This window comes from Gracilinanus agilis, chromosome 1 (assembly GCF_016433145.1).
Source record: "Gracilinanus agilis isolate LMUSP501 chromosome 1, AgileGrace, whole genome shotgun sequence".
Taxonomy (NCBI): domain Eukaryota; kingdom Metazoa; phylum Chordata; class Mammalia; order Didelphimorphia; family Didelphidae; genus Gracilinanus; species Gracilinanus agilis.
In genome coordinates this window covers 192,966,285-192,992,490 of record NC_058130.1, presented here as the reverse complement: position 1 = coordinate 192,992,490, position 26,206 = coordinate 192,966,285, and the positions used below count along the sequence as shown (strand labels likewise).

Genomic DNA, 26,206 nt, shown 5'->3' with positions numbered 1-26,206 from the left:
CTATATGAATGTGAGTCATTATTATCAATATGTAATATGTGTTGATTTAGATACTGAACCTATGATATTATTGGCCTAGGGACCTCTTAGGTGAGGAAATTCTCTCCACTGATATGAGTCATCACTGCCTGTAATCTTGGAGAATTGTCTGAAGCCCTGAAAGACTAAATATGTATTTGCCAATGGTCACATATGTGTCCAAGGCAGGTCTTAAACCCAGGTCTTCTTAGTTCTGAGGCCAGTCTCTTTTTTAAAATGCCAAGCTGCCTTTCATTATATTTGTTATCATATCTTACATGCATCACATATAGAGCTAAATATCTGTATTATTAACTGACAGGTAGATATAAACTTTCTTAAATTGGTTCTTTTTTGGCCAAAGAAAAAACCATTCCTGAAAAACTGATTTTGGTTTTTAAAGGTAAGAAGCTTTTTCTTGTCCCAATCCCTCAACTTCCAACCTAGTCTTATCTCAAAACAATTGCTATACCTCTATTTCTTAACTCTTACTTTCTGTCTTAGTAATAACTCTAAAAGAGAAGGACAAGGGCTAGACAAATGGAGTTAAGCAACTTGTCCAGGGTCAGACAGCAAGGGAATATCTCAGGGCAGATTTGAATCCAATTCCAGGTCTGGAGCTCTATCCAGCTGTACCACCTAGCTGCCCCTCTACCATTATTTTTAAGCAGCCTCAATGTACAAATTAACTTTTATCAGCAATCTATAGTTCCCAAAGAGCAGGAATCAGGGGAGGGGGGCTACTTTTCATAAATAACTCTCAACTGATTCTTAATCCATAATTAGGGGCCATTCCCAATTCTAGAATCTTTTGAGGCAGCTCTTGAATTTACAAGGGAAGCCCTTATGTGTCTGTGGCTAAAATGATTTTCAGAGTTTTTTCCAATTATATAATCTCAAGTTAATTCATTCAGCAGGTATACTGCTTCTCTTAAAAATAAACTAACTCAACATAACTCTGAAATGAAATTCAAATGAAAATCTCTGAAAATTGCAGGATACCATAATTCAGTGGTTCTGATAAAAACGAAGACTCTTGATCACGAAATGAAATTAACCTTTTTCCTCCTACATCCAAGGAATGAATTATTCACAGAGAACCCCAAAAAGGTTTAGATTGTGTTGATAATCTTTCCCAGTTACTCAATAATTAGTTTGTATTCTAAGACATATCTATCCTGAACAGTGCTTTCAGAAACACCAGTGATGTTCTCACTAAGCTGAACGTATATTGCCTAATTCCTCAGATTTATTGTAGTCTTTGTTTTTATTGGCCTCAAGTCAAAAAGATGTCTCCTATAAATGGTTCTCCCCACACATTAGATTTTCATGAACTCTTCTTTATGGAACTCATAAAGATATTCTTTCAAGGAAAAAAAATGTAAAGAGGAGAGAGAAGCTACATGGTGGCAGTAGAAAGAATATAAGATTTAGAATTAAAAGATCTTAGTTCAAATCCCAAATGGAATTGGGCAAATATCTTAAACTCCTTAGGTCTCAGGTTTTTATCTATAAAATTAGGGAGTTGAACAAGATTACCTCTATGGATATCTTCTGTCCAAAATATTTTATTCTATGATATTTATTTTAAACCAGAGAAAACCTACAGAACATTTTGTATTTCCATTCCTTTGGGAGAATTTTCTGAGATCTCAAGGCCATAAAAGGTGGCTTAGAAAATATATTCCATGTTTGGAGATTGTACTACCTTGCAAAGTTTTACCTTGTCTACAAGCATGGGCTTTTTCCAAAAAACCTAAAACCTCCCACTCAGATGCTGCTTCTAATCAATTACTACCTATAGGGCAAATCATTCATTCTCTCTGTGCCTGAGATTTTTTAACTTTAAAATGACTAGTGTTGTATTAAATAATTGCTGAGGTTTCTTCCAGCTCTAGACCTAAAATCCTAATGATGCATAAAGAAATTATTCTCCCACCATATGCCATAAAACGCAAAGCCACCCTTCTCAGGACCTATAAGCTTTCTCGGTCTGTTATTTAACCTCTCAGTTGTTATTCTATCATTTCAGTCATGTATGACTCTTTGTGACCCCATTGGGAGTTTGCGTGGCACAGTTACTGGAAAGGTTTGCTATTTCCTTCTCCAGCTCATTTTATAGATGAGAAAACTGAGGCAAACAGGGTTAAATCACTTGCCCAGGATCACAAAGCTAGTGTCTGAGGCTGGATTTTAGTCCAGGACCTGTAGTTTATCCACTATGCTACCAGATCTCCCTAACTTCTCAGTATTCTTGATAAATCTCCAAGATAATATTTTTAGAAGGTTTGTCCATCTATATGAGCAGAGGGCATTTCAACCCCAGAACTCCACAAACAAACAAAAAATCAGGAAATCATTTGTTTCTGAAGATAACTGAAATATTTTAGGTAATATATAATTATTATATTTGGCACTGTGGTTCTTATGTCAATAGAAGGAACTAATGATGCTTCATCGCAGGGTATTCATTAACAAAAGCTCATAACATTTTCACCAATAACAGATATAGAACTTAAACATTCTCTTATCTCACAATTATCACAATCCTAGACCATAAAAGCCTTATTGCTTATGGAACTAGAATCAAAGAATTTTAGTGTAAGAAAGTACCTCAAATGTTATCTGATCTGTGCCTTAGCAGGAATCTCCTTTCCAATAACCCAAGTGGTCATTCAGTCTCTACTTAAAAATCAACAGGGACAGAAAAATCACTGTTCTCTACTCTCCACTCATCTTGTCAGTATATTCCAATTTTGGACAGCTCACATTGTTGGGAAGGTTTTTTCTCTCTCAGATTCAATTCTACCTTGTTTCAGTTTCCATCAATTATTTCCTGTTCTGTACTTTGAAGAAAAAAGAAATGTCAAAATCATTTTTCAGGTAATATCTCTATAGGTACTTGAAGACAGGTCTCCTATTCCCCCAAATCACCTATTCTCCAGATTAAGCATCTCCAGTTTCTTCAACAACATCTCATACACTAGCATCCTTGCTATTCTTCAAAGAAGACTCTCCATCCACAGGTTATGGGAATTTTCACTAGCTTTTTCCTGTGCCTAGAATACTTTTCCTCCTCAGCTCTATCTTCTGACTTCCTTCCTTGGCTTCCTTCAAGCCCCAGCTAAAATTCCCCTGCTATAAGCAATCTTTCCTGATTCCCCCTTAATATAATTCCTTTCAGTTTAGATTATCTCCAGATTATCCTGAATATGCTGTGTGTATATAGTTGTTTTCATGGTGTTTCCCCCCATAAACTGCGCACTCCTTAGGAGCAGAGATTATCTTTTGTCTTCCTTTTTATCTCTAGCTCTTAGCTCAGTGCCTAACACCAAAACATGCTCAATAATTGACTGCTAAATTTTCACCCTCCCACAAGAGTATTCCAGATTGTCAGTGATGGGTATTACTGATTGAAACTAATTTTCTTATGTTATAAATTTTTTTAAATAATAGGAGTAAAAAGAACAGAAAAGCAAAATTCAAAAGTTAACGTGGTGAGGGCAGGGTACAACATGAGTTTTTGCTTTTTTTCAGGCTGACATAAAAGGCACTGCATATTGGTTGAAGGTATGTCTATGTGATGAAAAACATTAGATCCAAAAAAGGATGATTGATTGGGTTGTCTTGCTCATGTTAATTGCCAGTTCCAACTACAGCATAAGCAATCTGTTCAACCAAGAAAATTTTCCATATTTCAGGAAATCATTGTGACAAATACATTGGCAGAAAATCAACTGGTAATTTCTTAATGTCTGCACTGGCCCTCATCCCAAGTAAAACATTTAATTAAAATATGTCATTCAAATTACTGCATTCTATCATAAGGAAAGGAGTTATCCCAACAAAATAGTAGCGCTAGAAAAGCTTGCTGAGGTCCTTGTACTTCCCATTGATTCAGATTACCTGTAAGGAAGGAAATGGAAATTTTTATCTGAGAGCCACCATGAGGTTATCCCAAAGTGACCATGGGATTATCCCAATTTTGCAAAGGTTAAACTATCCTCAAATGTGACCATATATGTTTTGTCCAAATCAGTTCTTCATGTTTTTTCTTGCCATTAGAGACAAGTTGGAAAATTTCTTAACCAGATTATAAACCTTAAAATTAAAGATGACAGAAACCACATCTTGTTTGTCTTTTGATCTCTTCCTGGTCCTAGAACAGTGTTTTATAGATAATAGGGGCTTTGGATACACACATACACACACACACACACACACACACACACACACACACACGTGTCAAATGAAAAGTACCATCAGGAAATCTCTTATAATGACAACTTAAGTTAAGCACTAAAAAGCTGATTTTGCTACTTTTGATTGGCAACACTGCAACATATCAAACCTTCCTCTAAAAGAAACCTGTGAAAATAATATTTTGGATGACCAGTTAATCTTCAAGGTGGTTTTCAAATAGGAACTGGCTTAAACCTCACAATAATTTGAAGAAGAAGAAATATCTATCTCTGTTAAATATACTATCAAAGCAGTGGATTGTCTTTCCTTCCTCTACAAAGTAAAAAGAAAAGAAAAAAATTGGGAAAATTTTCCCTGATAATCATAATAACTAAAATTTTAAATGCCATTTGGAGGACTGAAACCTATTGTACATAATATATTTAAAATTCAATGAATATTTATTTAAACATCTACTATGATTAGAGTATTATATTAGTTTCTATCAGTGCCAAGATGAAAAACAACATAGTTCTTCCCTTCAAGAAGCGTATAGTCTGCTAATGGGGTACAGTACGAACAAAAACATAACATGATGAATATGGCTGGAAAGGATATCCAGTCCAACTGTGTCCTTTTACAAGGAAGGAAAAATAAAGACCAGAGAACCCAAGTAATTTGTTCAAGGTGACACAGTTAAGGTCCAGATTGGACCACAGGTGCTCCAACGCTTTCATTGCTTCTGGACGAATCCGAGATTTCTTCTTTGAAAGAGAGGCATCTGGTTCTGGTCTTGAATGTTTTCTGCAAACAGGAGCATCCAGTTAGAAGGCTATTATTACAATTGTCCAGGTCAGAAGTGATGAGAGTATGGGCTAAAATAATGACAGCATGAATGTAGAGGAGATGTTAAGGTAAAACTTTACAGAAGCAGAAGCTATCAATTGATTAGATATAAAAAATAAGGGAAGGTAACTCTGGGGTTTTGAGCCTGGGTAAATATGAGAATGGTGGTAAGATTAACAAAAATAATTTAAGAAGCAAGCAAAGATGAATTCAGACTTGGATATAATGAGTTTGAAGTATCAATAGTGTATCATAACAGATATATGCAATAAATATTTGGAAATTCAGAAATGAACTCAAGAAAAGATTAAAACTAACTATTTAGAACTGATAATCATCTTCACAGAGGTGATCACTAAACCATAAAAGAGAGTAAGATGTTAGGAAGAAGAATGTAGCTAGAAAAAATTTTAAGGGGTCGAGGAGAGGGCTTTAGGAGATACTTATTCTTAGATGGTGAGAGGGGGAAGATTAAATGAATAAAATCAGTCAGAAAGGTAGGAGAAAAAAAGTACCAACAAAGCACATATTTTTATGATTTGAATCTTGCACCATACCCACAGACCCCACAAAAAAACATGAATTTGTCACTCCTTAAGAAACACTGATTTGGAGGAAAAGATATTGGAAACTGTCTCTTACAGCACTGAAAAAAATCAGGTCTTGGTACTTTAAGACTGATAGTGCATGTATTATGAATTGCAATTTTTTTGGTACTATAGCAAGGAACTACATTTAACATTCCATTCTTCAAAATCAAACATAAAATTATTAATTTCTAAGTTAGAAACTTGTCAGCCCTTGGGGCAAGACAATAATAACTTCTTTTTTCATTTCTAAAATTTAGCAAAAAAATAGAAAAAAACTATTTCAGCTTGGAGGATATTTATTAATAGTGTTATGGATATGTTGTAGCCTTTTTATCTGACTATTTTGCATGACAGACAAGTCTCCTCTTTACTTCCTTCTTTCACTTATTGTTTTTCAGACATTTCACTAAGAATTCTGTGTGTGGTCCCAGGCTGAACAAAAAGCAAAATGCCAAATATTCAGTGGCAATGGGGGTTGGGACTGAGGTGGAGAATAGCCCCATGAGTTCATCAATGTTAAGGAACTCCTGGTGTAAGAATTCCATTTTACCAGTAGAGATCAGCGACCTGCTTATAATCTCTCATCTTAGAGTACTACATAAAAGTACAGATTGATTTGCCCATGTTCACATAGTCAATATGTGTTAAATATTGTTGGTCTTGAACATCAATATTCCTTACTCAAAGACCAGGACATACTACCTAGAGAATCTTGGTAGAACCATACATCTTCCTTGCCCTTCAGCTTCCTCATCTATGAAATGAGAGACTTGAACCAGATAATCATTGTGGTCCCTTCCAGCTGAAGATTCTTTGATCCTCTGGCTTCTCTCTCCACTAGACCATGCTCCTTCTCAGGTTACCTATATATAACCTAAAAATAATTTTTTTCTTTTCTCATCTTACCAATTGTTCAGTCATTCAGTCATATCCAACTCTTTGTGACCTCATGGACTTTTGGACTTTTTCCATGAGATTTTCTTGGCAAAGATAGTGAAGTAATTTGCCATTTCCTTCTCCAGTGTGTTACCATTTTACAGATGAAGACCAGAAACAAATAGGGTTAAGTGACTTGCCTAGGGTCACACAGCTAGTTAATATATCTAAAGCCAAATTTGAACTCAGATGTTCTTGACTCTAGATCCAGCGCTCTATCTAATGCACTACCTTGATGTCCTAATCTTGCCAGTAATAGCCATTAAAGTATGAAGCAGCAAGATACCTTAGTAGCTGTGTGATTCCAGGAAAGTCACTTCACCTTTGCCTACTTTAGTTTCTTCATCTGTAAAATGGGAACATGTTAAGGTTTAAATCAGATAATATTTTTGAAGTGCTTAGGGCAGTGTCTGGCACAAAGATTTACATTTAGTAAATCTTTATTGCCTTTCCTTATGACCACGCCCAGCCTAATCCAAGTAAAACAGATGCTGAATTTAAGATCCCATGAAACCCTCTGATGTATTTCGATAAATATTTATTGAACACATGCTATACACCCAGTGCTCTGTTAGGCATTGTAGAATACACATGGGAAGTCTATGGCATCTAATTTCTAATTGTTAAGTATCACTGTCGATTGTCTAATATCACTAAAAAAGACTCCAATCAAGTCATTTTTAGAAATTGAATCAATCAGGACAATTTATCATGGTTTTGATGATAGTAATAACTCAATAATCTTATCAATAGCTTAGCAAGCCACCTAAAATAGCTAATTACCATTCAACTAAAATTACCTTCTCTGAAATTACCATTGATTTCTTAAATGACAATTCTAATGACCTTTTTTTTAACCAAAGGTCATCTTTCTTAACTTCTCTGAAATCTTTGACTACTGATCAACATCTCCTTTTGGATTATATATACCCTCCTCTGTAATTTTTCACGATATCACTCTCTCCTGGTTCTCCTCCTACCTGTGTGACCATTTCTTCTCAATTCTCCTTCACTGAGTTTTCATGCCACTAACAATGAGTATCCTCAAGACTCTACCATGGAACCTTCTTCTCCCAATATTTTTCATCCCCTGTTGATCACGGCATTCCCATAGGTTTACTTATTACCTTTATGAATTTGATTCCCATATCTATATATTCAGTCCTAATCTCTCTCCTAAAAACAATTCCCACATCACCAACTATTTTTTGAATATCTCAAGCTCAACACATCTAAAACAGAAACCGTTAACTTTTCCTGCCCCCAAACCTTCCCCTCTTCCTGATGTTCCTGTTACTTCCCACAGTTTTGCAATTGTTCCTGTCACCCAAGCTCACTACTTTGGTGCCATTGTTTATTTCTCACTCTCACTCATCCCACAATCCAATCCCTTTTCCAATCTTCTTCGTGCCATTGCAGTCTCTTCCAAATATATGTCATTTTCTCCCTCCTTACAAAGCCACCATCATAGAATAGACCCCTATCACCTTTGACCTGGACTATATTGCAGTAGCCTTCTAATGGGTCTTCTTGCATCAAATCCCTTCATAATTCAGTTCATCCTCCACTTAGTTGTCAATGTGATTTTCCTGAAGCTCATAAGCTCCATTAGCATCTTGTTTCTTCAGGATAAAAGATAAAAAGCTCTTTGCCATTTGGAGATCTTCATAATCTGGATCTTCTTCCCTTTCCATCCTTCTTATGCCATACTCCCTTCCATACACTCTGGATTCCAGCTTTGGTTGTTTGTTACATCTTCATAAAAGATATTCCCTCTCCCAAATCTTTGTATTTGTGCTTTCTTTCTCTCTGCCTAAATTACTTTCTTCTCAGCTATACTTTTTTGTTTCCTTGAAAATTATGCATGCTTTCGGCAGAAGGCATTTCTCAGTCCTTCTTGCTGCTAAGGTTTTTCTCTGAGATTACAGATATCCATTCCCCATCATTTTTCAATATATCATGGACAGGCATAAGAAATTAAATGGGAATTTTTTTTTGTAGAATGTGCCGACAACATGTGAAGGCCAGTAGCTGACACAGAAAAAGCTTAAAAACTAGATAGTCTATGAGCAAATACTTAACCTAAATTTTACAGTAAGGTACTGAAAACATCCCGTGAAAGAAAACGAAAAAAATTTGGAATTCTCAGACCATATTGGATATCTGTAGACCCTGGCTTTTATGACCTGCAGCACTCATATTAAAGTCAGTTTTGCTCAGATCTTTGCCCCATTCTTTTTCTTTTTAACATGCTTAATATCTATTGTGACCTTAGGCAAGTCTCTTCATATAATAATAATAATAATAGATAACATCTATTCAATGCTTAGTATGTACTAGCACTCTGCTAAATGCTTTACCAATCTCATTTGATCCTCACAATAACCCTGGGATGTAGATACTTTTATTAATCATCCTCATTTTATTTACATAAGAGGAAACTGTGGTCAACAAGTTGAGTGACTTTCCCAGGGTTATACAGCTAGTACATGTCTGAGGTCAAATTTGAATTCAGGTCTTCTTGACTCCAGGCCCAACACTATCCACTGACCTATCTAGTTGCCTTATCATCTTTCAGGACTTCAGTTTCTTTATCTACAAAATAAGGGTGTTATCATACTAGAAAATCTCAGAGACTAAAACCGATATTCTCATGTTTTAAGTAAAATCTGAGTTAATGCCTCTTTTTTTATTTTTACCAGTAGTACAATGCTTTATGAAAGGACTATAATCCCTTTTTTCAGTAGTCATCCATAGTTATTCTGTAGAAAGACTGTGCATTCCTTAATTGACACCAAGGCTAAGACAGCTAGTCTCTCTAGTGTGGATATTCTGGGAGCAGCTAAAGAGCCAGCTTTAAAAATGTTTCCTGAGTAGTTTATCTCTTCAGATGCTAAGCCCTCCCCAGAGCTTGGGAACTACAGTTTATACTATTTTCGTTTGTTTTTGTCTTTGTTTCTTTTGGTGTGCTGGGTTTGCGTTCTTTTTTTCCCCTCTTCTTTTCCTTTTTTTAATACAGGAATCGGCCAAGGAGTTCCCGTCGTGGCCCTCATTGTGGAAGGAGGACCAAACGTAATTTCCATTGTTTTGGAGTACCTTCGAGACACTCCGCCAGTTCCTGTTGTTGTCTGTGATGGGAGTGGACGGGCATCTGACATCTTGGCATTTGGGCATAAATATTCGGAAGAAGGCGGGTAGGTAATTTGTTAAGACACAAACCAGAATAAGTTGTTTTTTCCATGCATGGATTAATTTTGAGCCCTGGGACCTAGTAGGTTCATTAAATTTTTTCTTGGCTATCTCAGTCTATCCTCAACTAATTCTGATGGAAAAATCTGGAGGCCACTTAAGTGCCATTATATTCATTAGGGATATATTTTACAGGTCCACTGGAAAGTAAAATCTCATGCAAACTATGTTATATGGTACTAAAAGTAGTCAGAGAAGCTAAGATGGGGATCATATGCAAATATAACTTCCATTTTTTTCTTTTCTTTGTTTTTTTTCTTTTGCCAATAGTGAGAAGACAGATAAAACTAGAACTAGAGGTAGACAAATTAGATGGCCCCCATGGACACAATATGCAGGGAAGGGAAGCAAAGGTCACTTGTTAATATTACTTCTTATAAATATACAGGATATCTCAAAAGTGTTTAAGCTTATAAAACCTAAAACTTCCATAAGACTTTTGAGGCACTATGTACTTGTCATGCCAGAGGACTCCATTTTCTGTGACATGTAATTTTATTTCATCATAAGAAGGTCAATGTGTTCAAATGAAATCTCAAAGCCTCTATGAGTTGCCACTTTTCAAACCTAGCAAGGATAAAGAGATACCTTGTCCCAACTCTGTGGTACAGAATTAGATAGTAAATCATGGAATTGAAGGCTTACCATCTCTCTCTTTCACTAGTCTTAGATACTTTCTTAGTATCTTACTTAGATACTTTCACTAGTCTCCCTCAGCTCCTCTGTTGTCCAAAAACTCATTACCCAACCCCAGTTCCAATTCCTCCCCTAAAAACGGTGTAGTGAGAAAAAAAGAGCATGACCCTTGGAATTGTAGGATCTAGGTTCAAGTCTAGTCCTTGAAACTAACTGTGTGACCTTGGGCACTTTTACTTATCCTTAAAATGAGGAGATTAAGCTAGGTATCCTCAAATGCCCCATCTAACTCTAGGTCTATGATCATATCCAAATCTGACCTCTGCTCCAGAAATGTTTTCTTCCCTCCAGAACTCTTTATTTGGAACCTCATGATCTTGGGGTCCCCACTGTGTCACTGTGTGATCCCAGTCAAATTGCCTAAATCCTTTAAAACTCAGTTTCCTCTTTATTCAAAGTGGGGATAATAATACCTACTCTACCTAACCTCAGTAGGTTACTTTGTGGGAGAGCTTGGTAAGTCATAAGGTGTTTGGTCAACTCCATGGTGGAATATGAGTTCTTTTGATTAATCTGGAAGTGCTGAGCAGAAATTATTTAGGTACTGGTCAGATTAAAGCAATTCACAGTAAGATGTGAATGATTCTTAATCCTCCCAGATGCATTTTTATTTCATAAGAATAGCCAACTGATGAAATTTATATATAATTGGTAAAATATCAAAGGGAGATTTTTTTTTATAAGAAAGCTTTACCAGTTCAAATTGACTCTGTCTCTCCCCACTCCACTTCTCGATTACGACCGGCTGACCATGTGGAACGAAAATTGTAGCAACAAGACATTCATCCACAGAAGAAGGGTTAAACTTATTCTGATTGACTTCAGAGGACAAAATTAAGAGTAATGGGAGTAGCAAAGAAACATATTTAGGCTTTCACTAAGGAACAAAACATCAATCAATAGAGTTGTCCAAAGGTTAAAAATGAGATGCCCTGAAAAATAGTGGCTTCCCTCTTAAGCAAAAGCTGACCATTCAGCTATATTGTAATATTTTTTTCATCAAAGGTTGAATTATATGGCCCCTGGAAACCCTTTCTACTCTAAGAGCCCATAATCTTTCAAAAAGCATTTATTCTGTTTTATTTTTTAAACCCTTACCTTCCGTCATGGGATCAATACTTGGTTTTGGTTCCAAGGCAGAAGACTGGTGATAGCTAGGCAATGACGGTTAAGTGACTTGCCCAGGGTCACACAACTAGAAAGTGTCTCAGACCAGATTTGAACCCAGGACCTCCCATCTCTGGGCCTGGCTTTCAGTCCACTGAGCCACCTAGCTGCCCCCTCAAAAAGCATTTATTATTTGTCTGATATGTACTGTGGATACAAAAGGCAAAGTGAAGCCTCTGTCCTCAAGGAGCTTATATTCTCAAAAAGAATCCCCAGCCTACTTCTTTACCTTTGCTAGCAACTCCTCACACACGGGACTTGGCAAAACATAAAATCCCTTAATGGAAAAATGAATTGTTCTATAAATTCCACAACTAGAAGTAACAAAGTGACCTACTATGTAATTTTTTTCAAAAAAGAGTAAATGGACTTATAATTGTGGAAGATCATAGGTAACCTGAAGAACTTCCACTGTAAGGAGAGGAAAAGATGAGGGTTTCTGGGTATTATACCACAGTTTGCTTACACATTAAATTTATATTCAGTTTAGCCTCTTCTTTGATAGACTACTTTACATCTAGGAAGGTTGCCCTGTCAATCAGATAGTATTTTTTTAGGCATTTGCTATGTGCCAGGCAGTGTACTAAAGGTCAAGAATATAAAGAAAGGTAAAAAACAGTCCCTGACTTCAGGGAACTCACTGTCTAATTGGAAAAACAGCATTCAAACAACTATATACAAATAATATATTAGGCAGAATAAATGAGGGGTACTTTCAGAGGAATGGTACTAAGATCAAGGCATCTTGCAAAAGATGAGACTTGAAGCCCTAAGACATTCCATCTAAACTGACCAATTGTGGACCTTTACTTGATCTAGAGCTTTCAAAGATATTTGTCTTTGTAGGGTCCTGTATAATTCTGTTCCATTTGGTTTAGAGGCAACAAAGTCATCTGATTTCTATAAAGCAGTAAAGAAATGATACAGAATGCATCATAGATATTCTTTAGGTTACATTTCTTGCTGTTTAAAATCATTTATACTAATCAAAATGAACACTAAAGTGACTTCCAAAAAACTCATTTCCCTCTTGGACACTGAGTAGAGCTGTCATGGGACATTTCCAAATGCCAAAGAAATAGATAAGATTTTAAAACCCGGTGCAGATTGTTCTGCTCTCTACTGCAATTTATTCCTTGTTCTACGTTTGACTTTGTATATTTTGAATTTCAAAGTTCCTAGCAATGGAATTCTCCCAGTTTTCCTCTGTAGCACAGTACATGGAATCTTTGAGCTGAAAGGGCTTTGGAGGTCAACTGTTCCGTATATAACTCTTTTTAGCCAGGAAAAAAAGTAACATAACAAAGATCTGTTCTATCTTGAAGAAAGTTGTACAAAAATATGACATACTGGAAATTTGCTTTTCCCCTTGCACCCCAAAAGCCATTGCCTCAGGGAAGTTCTTTTTTCTTCTTGACTTTCTCCATTCATAAAGAAATAACTCTAGGTTGATTTGGAGTTCAGCTATGAATGTTCATTCCTCTCCTGCCTTGGGATTTTTGTTTTACAAAGCTAATTACAAATGGATTATAATAAAATGAAGTTAGAATTTTATGATATGGAACATCTGGGCAGCTGCCAGATTTGATACAATGCATTTAGTCAGATAAGAACAGCTTCACAAATTGAACAAATTTTAAAAAATTATTCCACTAAAAGATTGTTTTTCAGGACAGCCAGGTTCTTCCATACCGAATAAAAAGTTGACAGATCAGAATCTATTTGCTGGGGAGAATTTCTTTTTAGATTTCATAAAATTTTTCCTCATTTGCAAAACAAATAAGTAGAAATACTTCAAAAACATCATCACCATCATTAATAAGAAGTATAGATTTATATACATACATTTATATGCATGTATGTGTATATATTTATATACATAGATTTAAAGAACAGAATGTTATGTCTGTATTTATCCCCCCCAAAAAAAAGACCAAGCCCAGGAATTTTCTTTAAAATTACAAAGTAATTTTAGCGTTTTGTAAAGCAACAATAATCTTATATTTAACTGCATTTTTCCTTTCTTACCCAGTTGTTTCAACTTTAAAAGCATCCTACATCTGACTAACCCTGTTAGAAATGGTGGTACCTTGTGTCTTAAATGATTTTTTCAAAATACAGTGAAAATCTAGAGATTTAGAGTAGCAGTATTTTGACATGTGGAAGAAAATAAGCTAGACAAGAAGGTTTCTTATATTTGGTTGTCAGTCATTATGTTTTCATTAGATTTTTTTTAATAAAGAGAAATTTGTTTCTTCTTCATACTTCATACTTCAACTGGGGGAACAAAAGGAAAAATATCCTTGTTACAAATACACATGGTCAAACAAAACAAATTTTATCATCAACCATATGAGATATATAGATCAAAATAATATAAATACATATATAAAGATATCATTTTGCATCCTAAATCTATCACCTCTCTATTATAGAAGTGACTAGCATATGTTATCTTTGGTCTTCTGGAATCCTGAATCTGGAGTCAATGAATTTATCACAGTTCTGGCAGCTTTCAGGAGGTGTTTGTTTTTACAAAGTTTTGTTGTTTTATAAATTATTCTCCTCATTTTGCTCACTTCATTCATCAGTTTACACAAGTCTCTAAAACTGTTCTTTTTTTAACAATATTGATGTAATAGGATAAATTGTTTTTCTGGTTCTGTTCACTCTGTAAATAGTTACAGAAGTCTTTCCATGTTTCTTTGAAGTCATCCATTTCCTCATTTCTTACAGTACATATGCATATAGAAATTCTTATAACATCACATATCAGTTATTACATGTAGCATATATTATATATTATATATTATACATAACACCTACAAAGTAGTATGTTTTCTTATATAATACATTGTTAAGTTTGCCACGTTAATTAATGGATTATAACATAGAGTAACACTTAAAGTATTCATTACATTCATATATCAAAATTTAATAATAAATAATAAAATTTAATAATAAAATCAAATTTATTTATTAACAGAATTTTCCCCAAAGATCTTATTCATGAAAATTTGCCTTTCTGGGCTGAATCACAATTTTACATGTGAAATTCCAGTGGCAATTCAAATAACATATGATTAAATATGAGAATTCATTCTTTTGGGGAACAGGAAATAGCAAAGATGAAACATCATCTATTATAATTTTTTTTTGTTTATGGATCATTGATTTTGAGCTGGAAGGGATCTCAGAAATCATGTCATCCTCACCCTCATTTTACAGTCAAAGAAACTGAGGTGCAGAATGAATAAGTTAGCCAAGAATATACAGGTAATAAATAGACGAGAAGAGATTTGAAACTATATCCTCTTCTGATTTTGAATCAAGCACTTTCATCACCGCAATCAATCAGCAAATCATTATCTGGCACCTCTTATACTGTAGTAGGCCCTGTGTATACAGAGACAGCTGTGAAACAGTGTCTGATCTTGGGCAAAGAGGGAGCAGACAACATGTACATATACAGGTATATAAAAATACTTGCATGATAATTTTGAAAGCAAAGCATTGTAACCTCAGGATTTCATGTAGAAGGTAGTATGTGAACTAAAACTTGGCAGAAACTTAAGGATTATTAGGAGAAGGTAATTTGTTCCTTTGGCAGTTTAATATATACTAGGTTTATACTAGAATCATATTTTTATTGTATAATTCTTTGGTATTTTTAACATTTGTGATTGTTCACTTTTGCCTTTGATTATCCTGAAACTATTACCAAGAATATAAATATGAGGGTATAAACAAGAATAAATTACTTTGGAAATAAATTGTAGTGGGCAAACTAGAAATCTTTTAGAGCTGACACTGAAGCTGAGAAAGACAAACTTTCACAATTCAAATGTAATCTTTCATAAGACAAACTGATTTATAAGATTCACATGAAATTATCAGTTAATTCCAGAAGACTTTTTCCTTATGCTCTTCCATTCTGCTCTTGGCCTTATCATAATATCAGAGAAATCAACAAACTCCATCTTTACTCTATAGACAAAAAACAATTTCCATCACGAAACTGAATTGTCTGGTGCTCCTGCTTTAGAAATTTTAATGAATCAAAAAGTAACCACAAGTCATTCGACATGGCTATATTTCACTATTTCATTAACATTGTCAAACTGTCCTTTTAGAAGCTTAAGTCAACACCATACTTAACAAATTTATTAATGTGACCCAGAAGCCAATTTATGTATGATAGCCACCCTTACCAAAAAAACACAAGGCTTTTTTTTTCTTTTGGTAATAGCTCAATTTAGTGTCTGATTACTTTCTTACCATTTTGAACACAAGGGATTCCTTTATTTTGCTTTCAAAAGACAAATTGATTAACAAGAACATCATGCATGTTATAGCCCTTCAAAAATCACTTTTAGTAACTCTTTTCAGCTATGGGCCCCACAAAAACATGTTTGGGCTATAGAAGAAAAAAAATTCCAGCTAGTCCCAAATTCTTCCTTTAGTAAGCAAACACATACACTCAAATGAAAAATTGCAATGTTGAAAAATCTGTGTGAAATAAAAAATATTCTTTGAGTAGATCCTGCAGGAAGTATCAAGGCTTTATTTAGTGTATATTTTATCTTATTCATTTTAATCCAAATATTGTGTGTATGCATAAAATCCATTTATGCTCATTTCTTAGTCTTTACCCACTACTGGATTTACCTGGATTTCTACTTTGCTTTTTCAAATATGTAGGATCTTAGGATCAGAGATTCAGACTTACAAAGGACCTTAAATATTATCTAATTCAGGGGGCAGCTGGGTAGCTCAGTGGATTGAGAACCAGGCCTAGAGACGGGAGGTCCTGGGTTCAAATCTGGCCTCAGACACTTCCCAGCTGTGTGACCCTGGGCAAGTCACTTGACCCCCATTGCCTACCCTTACCACTCTTCTGCCTTGGAGCCAATACTCAGTATTGACTCCAAGATGGAAGATAAGAGTTTTAAATGAATGAATGAATGAATAAATAAATAAATAATGTTATCTAATTCAATAGTGGCCTCAGTTTACAAATTATTTCAGTGACTTGCCTTAGGCAACACAAGTAGTCTGCAAAAATTCATCTAAAAAATTTGCTCAGTCTCCTGTGAAATTCCCATTTTAAATATAATCAGAGAAGCAGCTTAGTTGGTAGACAGTCAGCCCTGATGTTAATAAAGTCTTCCTACGAGTGTTGCTTCAGGATCATACTTTAGGCAAGTCATGTAACCTCTCAGTACCCCCCAAGGATATCTGTGGTGTTGTAAAGTTGTAGAGCAAGTACCAATCTTTGTTGTTTGGGAGTTTTTTTGTGGGAAAGCATTGCCTTTCTGTATCTATTCCCACTGCTTAGCCCAATGCATGGCACATTGTATGCACTTACTAAATGCTAGTTATTTGACTGACTAGAATTTCTCAATCCCTGTCCAGTATAAAAAATAAAAATAATAATAACAAAGTTACTGACATTTTTGATGATCTGCTGAAAAACAAATAGAGATGAAATACAAAGCCACGGATGGAAAAGTCCAGCTCTCTTTGTCTCCAACTAAACACCAGTACAACCAGAGATGATGGCAAAGTCACCTGGAGAACAAACTAATGAGACATTCTAGAAAACCAGCCTGGGTAGATCCAATCTTGAATCTCATCATCTCCGTGCACTGGAGCATAACAGTTGAGATATTGCCGTGCAGTGTGGGGTCGCAAATGTTTTCTTCCTCCACTCAAGGGAGATTTCCATCCGAAGCAGGAGGATGTCAAAGCCCCATTTGTCTCGATCAGATCTGCCAGAACAAAGTAATTGATCTGGTGGTTTGCATGCCAGCTTGATTTAGACATGTCAGGGAAGCAAAGGAAGAAACAAATACCAAACATGCTTACAGGATGTGCCCACTCTTGATTGTATTACTTTCCTGGTTCCTTTCTATCCTTCGGGAGTTTTCTCTCAGAAACTATGCCAAACTTTAATGCAGTGCTTTTGTGTGCTGCCTGTCAAAATGGAAAGGGAATAATTGAGCTAAAGGAATTTAGATTTTTCAGTCTTAAGAATCAACACTCTGAGATGCCTTAAAAAGAGAAGTTTCCTAAGTGACATTATTTAAAATTGTTTGTATTACATCAGACTTGTGGGACCTTTTAACGAAATGGAATATGTTAGTGGAATGAGATTGTTATTCAGTGAGTGATGACTTGTGGAAAGACAGATGATGAGAGTGTGCCTGGATGTTAAGGCAAACACTGATAAAGTGATTTCTGAGCATGCACCTCTCCCTTCAGTACTCAGCATGGACTAAAAAATGTGATTACATCTTAAAATTTAAATATTGGTGCAGCACAAATCACTATGGTGGTTCCTTTTATTCAACTAATTTAAATTCCCTTGTTCCATTCACACGCATGCAAGCACATACACACTATTAATTAAAAGCTTGAAAATAAGAAGTTATGCTCATCCTTTTTCTCCTAATGCAAATACAGCTAACATTAGCATTTGTAAATAAAAAGTCTCTTTGAATATCTGTTTTGTGCCTAGTACAATGATTAGCCTTTTTGAGGAGTACAAAAAAAAAGTCTATTCCCTAGAAGAGTTTTCAAGATAACCAGAGGGGAGAGGTAAGACAGGGGAGGTGCAGAAAGAACAATATAATAAATTAATATTAATTTGTTGATCTTGGTGAAGGTTGAGGTCATTTTTAGGCAAGTTTTCAGATGCCCATCCCTGGGCTATTAACAAAATAATGAATTTTTCAGTCACATACACTCTCAAACACCATTTTGTAAGTTACGGAGGGATTATTCCCTGTAGCCTCAGTGGGAATGGCAACTCTGATAATTTTTTAAATATACTTCCAATAAATTCTGAAGTATTTTTAATTTAAAATGAAAAATGAGACTGGGAAGAGTACTATCTTTACCTCACTGGCCATTTATTGGATTAAAATCTATTAGCATAATTGGCCAGGTCATAAGGCAAAGGAAACTCACTCTTCAGCAGAGACAAATATCCCAATAATTTAGTGAATAACTATTAGGAATTGGGGGGATTTTTTTTTTACTTGAAGTCATCCAAAATGGGTATCTATTTTGATTAAACATTAATTTAATTCATTAAACTCTAAAATATGTTCACCTCAAAACCCTCACTTTAAGTAAATAGAACTGTAAACACGGATGGAAGACAATATTTATAGAAGATAGATGGTTTGTCACTAGATTGATGAATGGAGACAGAGGAAATACTTTCCAAATGGGGAAAATCCTGTAGTCATCATTCTCCTTTTAGATAGATAATCAATGTCTGGTAGAGATTTCGAAAGGAATTTTATTTATATTGCTTTCTTTAGATATTCTTGCAGCTATTGTCATTGACTACAAACTCCATGGAATAAAAGATTTTTCCATTTCTGATGGTTAAAAGAAATTCAGGTTGGCCCTTGCTTATGTTAGACTTCTTCAAGAAGGAAATATTTTTTTATCTACGTTTTCTATGTCTCACTAGGGTTTCATTCACATAATTAACCAAATTATCATATTATTACTCAAGTCATTTTGAATACTATGCAGAGTTGACATTCAAAATATTTGGAGAATTTAGTAAAATTTCATTTCTTACTTTACTAGAGCTGTTCTTCTACCCCAGAGTCTATAGAACTACTCTCTTCAAATTTTAATTTGGAAACTTTCCTCATAAGGAGAAAGCTCTATTATAAAAAGTGTGAAGTCTAATACTTCAGTTCAAAAAACAAAATTTACAAGTATAGAATAGGAGAGAGAGAGAGAGAGAGAGAGAGTGAGGCAGTAAATGGTCTGGAAAAGATTTAAGGGTTTTAGTGAATAATACACTCAATATATCAGCAGTATGATGTGGTGGTCAAAAAATACAATGTCATTTTGGCTTGAATTAAGAGAGGCTTTCTTCTAGGAATAAGGAGGCAATAGTCTTTCTGCCCACTACTTTGGCTGGACCTTATTTTAAAAGCAACTATGTAGCACAGTGGATAGAGTAGTGGGCCTGGATTCAGAAAGACCAGTTTAAATCCAGCCTCAATCGCTGGCTGTGTGATAAGGGTGAGTCATTTAACCTTTGTCTGCCTCAGTTTCCTCAACTGTAAAATGAGAAACATAATAACACCTTCTTCCCAAGATTGCTATGAAAATAAAATGAGATATTTGTAAACTGCTTAACATAATGCCTGGCACCTAGTAGACAGTTTATAAACACTTGTTCCCTTTTCTTCATAGACTTACAAGCTCAGAGTTAGAGCAAGAAGGGATCTCTGAAGTATAGTGTTCAGTTCTGGGCACCACAATTTATGAACCATGTTGATAAGTTAAAGAGAATTTAAAGTCCAAGTTGCCCTCTTCTAAATTCTAAAGTCCTAGTCATATAAGGAGCAATTGAAATAATGATATTTAGTCTAAAGAAAAGAAGACTCAGGGGGCACATAATAGCTATTTTCAAGTATTTTAAAGTCTGTAATAAGGAAGAGAGATTAGAATTGCTTTTTTTGGCCCCAGAGGGTAAAGTGGAACAATAGGGAGCAGTAGGTGGAAGTTGCAAAGAGACTTGTTACTAGATTAAACCTTCTAAGAAATTGAGCTGTCCAAAAGGAGAATGGGTGGTTCAGGAAGTAATCAGTTCCTCCTGGAGGGTTCAAGGTCTTATAGCAAAAACTGAATTACCTTTCATTTATCAAGTATATTATACTTGGAATTCTTTTTGGGTACAGAATGCACTAGACTGTTGCTGAGGTCCCTTCTAGCTCTAAATTCTGTGATTTTATGAAAAAGACCTCTAGCTAAAAGAATCCCATCAGGAGGACTAACTAATTAACATTTATATAGCTCTTTAAAATTTGAAAAGCAATTCCTGGATAGTCTTTCATTTGATCCCCACAATACACTCCTGTGACCCTGAACAAATCATTTAACCATTTGCCTCAGTTTCCTTAACTATAAAATGAGCTGGAGAGGAAAATGGAAAACCATTTCAGTATCATTGCCAAGAAAATCTCAAGTGGGATTATAAAGAGTCAGACACAACTAAAAAATGAAATAAAAAAAATATTATGTCCATTTTAAAGATGAAGAAACTGCACCTGAAGGTTAAATAACTCACCATAATGTTAACACAGCTAGCAAATATCTGAGGCACTATTCCAACTCTGATCTTACTGACTCCCAAGTCCAGTTCATCTTCCATTATGTCACTTTGCCAACCCCTACTATACCTATCTATCCCATTGTTCAGGTAAGTATTCTTGTTAATAAAGTTTTACTCTTTAGATTCAAGTTAAATTGAATTTTGAAATTCTGTGGATGAATTTCTCAGAGTTCATCTATCACTCTACCTCGTGTACAGTATTTATTCTCACAAAACATAGATAGTCAAACAATGTGAAGAAAAAAAGAAATAAGAGCAAAATACACCCAATACATTCAGATTTCAATTTCATAATAGCGGTACCCATTTTATCATGTGATGGGAAAACACCGCCGCTAAGTTTCCCTAACACCTCAAATTTTTGCAAAATGTAGTATAAAGTTTCACTGCTAGGTAGTTTCCTTTACTTGGATATGAAAATATATTTTAATATAGATAACTCATTTGAAATTGTTACAGTCCATTATTTGCCATAAATTGCCCTCTTCTCCATGGCTATTAATATCTTTCACATTTTTTTCACTAATTATCTTTATTGTAGGATTTTTAAGAAGTTTAAGAGATCATCTGGCCCAACACATAGTCTCCTTTTATGAATGGGGAAATTGAGGCCTATAAAGGGAAAACGGCCTCCCTGGCATCACATGATTAATAGGTATTTATGGTGGGAGATAGGTGGCTCAGTGGATAGAGAGCCAGGCACAGAGACAGAAGGTCTTGGATTCATATCTGACCACAGATACTCCCTAGGTGTGGGACCCTGGGCAAGTCACTGAACCCCAGTTGTCTACCCCTTTCCACTCTTCTGGCTTGGAACAAAATATTGTATTGATTCTAAGAGAGAAGGTAACAGTTTGGGGTTTTGGGTTTTTTTTTAAGTTACCTGGGAAGTCTGGTGGAAAACAGAAAGAAATAAAAAGGAAAGGACAGGGCTCAATGGATAGAGACAGGTCTCTTAGAGACAGGAAGTTCTGGGTTAGATCTGACCTCAGACACTTCCTAACTATATGACTCTGGTCAAGTCATTTAATCCCCAATTGCCTAACCTTTGCCATTCTAATCTATTCTTAGTATTGATTCTAAAACAGAAGGGTAAGAGCTTTAAAAAATAGACAAGTATCTGTGCCAGAATCTCAGCACATTTTAGACTTAAAGAACCTGTGTATGCTCTGGACATGTTTTTAGCCTAGATCTTTTCCCCTGTAAAAAGGGGCAAAAAGCTTTTTCATAGCCTTGAATAATTCTCAAACTCTTATCTGAATGATGCTCAGACAATAGCCTTCACTGTACTTAATCTCCCAGCCTTAGGAGAGCCACCTGAGTCAATTTGACTGACATTTGAACCTCTGGTTGCTGCAAAGTTAGTGGATTAGCAACTAAGCCTGTGGATTCATTAATAATAAAGAATGCTTTGGACTTCCCTAATGCCTTTCACCCAAAGATTCCAAGGCAGCACATGAATGTTAATGAGCTATTCCTCTTCTCTAGTTCATGTGTGCCCAGCTGTAGCTCCTGGCTGAGGAACCACTTCTTTCCCCCATGGTGAAAGCTCCAGCGGGCACTGAGGTGATGGCAGCAGGGCTAAGTTCAAGCTGTGCACCTGTTGGTTGGTAAAGCCTCTGAGCTGATATTTCAGCAAAACCTTTCCGTTCATTTGCATAGCAGACTAACAAGCTGCTTTACTGAGTTTTTGGATTTTAGACTGTTGGGGTGAAAAGCCGACAGAATAGCTCGTTGTTGGGGGGAAGCACTGGGTTGGAAAAGAAGAATCCTGCCTCTGCTCATGACTACCTACGTGGCCCTTGGAAAAGTGATATCACCTCTCCCATCTGAGAATGTTGGACTACAGAATCTCCAACAACTCTGCCCAAGTCCTGTGGTCCTTAAAACAATGAGGAAAATAATCCATTCCACCTAAAAACAATTAGCATTTATTTAGTGCTTTCAGTTCAAGTGCAAGGTGTCCCACATAGATTAACTCATCGAATTATCACAACGATTATTATCCCAATTTCACAGAGGAAGAAACTGAGGCTGAGAGAGGTTAGGTGACTTGCCCAAGGCTACAGAGGCAGGATTCAAACACTATGTCTTCCTGCCTCAAAAATCAATGCTTTATTCATTGCTCCACCTAGCACATATATCCAAAATAAGTGAGAAAGACTTGGACCACCAAAAAACATGTCAGATTATAATTCAAAGGACTCTCCCCATCCAGCAGCACGTGTCTAAATACCACATAGGGACTGCAAAGGATCTGTGGCCAAATCGCTCTTCCATATGCCAATAAACCAACCATTTTTTTGTGTGTGGCAAAAGATGAGGCCAAATAAGACAGGTTAAAGGACTGGACTAAATCTAATGAAATTCAATAGAAATAAATGTAGATTCTTGGACTAGGGTACAAAAGCTATCTTCACAAGTATAAAATATAGGGTGCAAAGAGAGATAGCAGTTAGTCTGGAAAAGATCTTGGAATATAGTAGAATGCAAATGTAACACAAATACAAATACTGAGCAAAGTAAAATGAAAGCCAAAAAAACTAAACTGATTTTTGGATTATATTAAGAAGGCTTTGGGGCAGCAAAGTGGCCTCAGACACTAGCTATGAGACCCTGAACAAATCACTTGACCCTGTTTGCCTCTGTTTCCTCAACTGTAAAATGAGCTGGAGAAGGAAAAGGCTTCTCTTCCGACAGTAGGGAGGTGAGTGTCTAGTAAGCTAGAGAGTTTCCAGAGGAAGGTGCTGAGATGGCCAGGATAGTGAGAGGTCTTGAGTCAGTGACACAAGGATGGTTTGAAGGAAGTGTGGGTAAGAAGCAAGAAAGAGATGTTTAGAATTGATGTCAGGAAACACTTTCTAATAATTACAGCTATCCCAAAGTGGAATGGTTTGCCTCAGTAGGGAATGGGTTCCCTACCACTTGGATGTCTTCAAACAGAAGCTGGATGACCATTTGTCAGGTTATGTTATAGCAGAAATTCTCTTGGTGTGGAGATTGGATTCTCCTGCTAACCCTCAAATTCCGTGATTCAATCCATATAGCCAAGCTCCCTTCTGAGATGATCCCAAATTTAGTATTCCTATGTCTTGTATCTACTCAATTGTTTTCATATGTTCTCCTCCATTGAACAGAGCAATGTTCTTGAGAGCAAGACTTTTTATCCCCAGAACTTAACGAAGTACCCTGCCCATAGCAGGTGCTTAATGGACTTAATTTTGCATTGACTGACTGACCAACTGACTGTGGTATCAGGGGAAAACTATTTTGGTTTTTGTTTTTGTTTCCCCAGTAACTACCTACTAGATCCCTGAAAAATGTGGATTGAATCAAATTAAAAACAACTGGAGTTCAGGGAAAAAACCTGATTTTGCTGTATTTTATCAGCTTATTCTTCAGCAGATTCTCTTATCTTTAAACTTTGACTTTATCCACCTCACCTCTGCTTCTTGCTTTTTTCCCTTTTTTTCCCCCTTGGATATGGATGCTCTTTAATCAATCTGGTTACACATCCATCTAGACTTTGAATCATATCTTCTTTTCTCCTTCATCTAGTTTCCTCTTTCCCCTCCTCCTGCACTCCCACCTCAGTACCCTGCTCCATTTGCCTGAAGATTCTCTTAATTACTATCTAAGAAAGTAGCTGCCCAAAACTTCCACACTGTGAAAAAGACAGGCTTTGTTCCTTATTCAAGTATTTTTAAGTATCTGGGAACAGCTTAGAAAAGTATTTTGGAAAGTGGAGCATTCCTAGTGCCCTTGAAGTGGGTGGTATAGAGAGTTAATTCCTAAAGTCACAGCACAGAGGCATTTGCCTACTCTATCCAAGCAGAAAGCTATCCCCCCCATAGAGTATATCTGGAGAAAGAAATTGGGACAGAGCTGGTTTTATAATTTATAGTATAAAGATGGCAAGTTTATATTAATCCAGTTCTGGGTCCATGAATCATGAATTAGTTGAATTTACACACACACACACACACACACACACACACACACACACACAGCAGCTAAGTAGTGAAGTGAGTAGAGTAGCATGGAGTCAGGAAGACTCACCTTCCTGTGTTCAAATCTGACCTCAGACACTTACTAGTTGTATGACCTTGGACCAGTCACTTAATCCTGTTTGCCTCAGTTTCCTCATGTGTAAAATAAGCCAAAGAAAGTAATGGCAGACCACCTCAGTATTTTTGCCAAGAAAATCCCAAATGGGGTCAGAAAGAATAAGACACAGCTGAAATGAACAACATACGTATATAAATATATATGCATATTTTTTAATTTCTTGCTTTCTTTTTCAGAGTGCAGCCTCTCTTAGATTTAATTTAGTTCATTTCCATGTTTAACAGAGAATCTATATCACATTTTTTAATATTTTGTTCAAATCTCATCTTTAATACCACGTGACCAAGCCCTACTGTAGCTACTGGGGCCTTTTCCCCAAATTACCCTCATTTATTTATCTTTTCTAAATTTCACATCTCTGACTCACCACATCTCTAGTACCATCCTCTGCACATTAATTAATAATTATTAACAGAATTTCCAGTGTTCAAACAAATTAATGAAGTAGATTTTAATAGCTTGGACCCCAAGACTGAATAAAGTCAAATTTCCTTTGAACAGAAAAAATAAAATAAAAGAGAACCTTAAAACCCTTACTCTTTGTTGAATGAGAGTGGAAAAAATTCTTGGAGACAACAGAGACTGGAGTTCAAATTCTGTCAGAAACACCCATTATGTGTATATGGCAAGTTATTTAATGTCTGAGCTCCAGTTGCCTTGACTATAAAACAGTTCTAGTAATAACTGTATCCACCTTACAGAGGTTGATGAGAAGAGCAAATGAGTATGTGTATAAACATACATATATGTTTATGTTTATGTATACAGGCATGAGATTTGGGGGGCTGGGGCATATATATGTATAAAAGTTCTTTCTAAACCTTATAGTTCTATCAATATGTTGCTATTATTATAATATTATTGCATATAATATTATGATATAATAAGAGCTATTATTATAATAGCTATAGAAAATATTTCCACAACAGTGGCTGAAAGCAAAGGGTTTTCTTTTCTTTGATCCTTGAGATAAGTAGTTTCAGAGCAATGTTCTTTGTAGAGATAGGGCTAGATTTGAAGTCAAAGAACCTGAATTCAAATTCTGACCTTGTTACTTAGACAGTTTGCTTAAACTTTCTGGGCCTCATTTCCCATATCTGTAAAATGAGAAAGAGAGATTTTTGTTTGTTTAATCATTTCAGTTGTGCCAGACTCCTCATGACCCCATTTGGGATTTTCTTGGCAAAGATACTTCAGGGGTTTGCCATTTCCTTCTCCAGCTCATTTTACAGATGAGGAAACT

At 35.8% G+C, this 26,206-nt stretch overlaps 1 protein-coding gene across 2 annotated transcripts in view; it reads left to right on the top strand.

Annotated features, from left to right (window-relative positions):
• The window catches only part of TRPM3 (transient receptor potential cation channel subfamily M member 3), a 1,135,309-nt gene that overhangs the window by 875,437 nt on the left and 233,666 nt on the right, over nucleotides 1-26,206 (top strand). For both annotated transcript variants that reach the window (XM_044659442.1, XM_044659449.1), the window contains exon 7: nucleotides 9,592-9,766. In XM_044659442.1, the coding sequence (XP_044515377.1) occupies nucleotides 9,592-9,766 (175 nt within the window). The remainder of the gene's footprint in view (nucleotides 1-9,591; nucleotides 9,767-26,206) is intronic.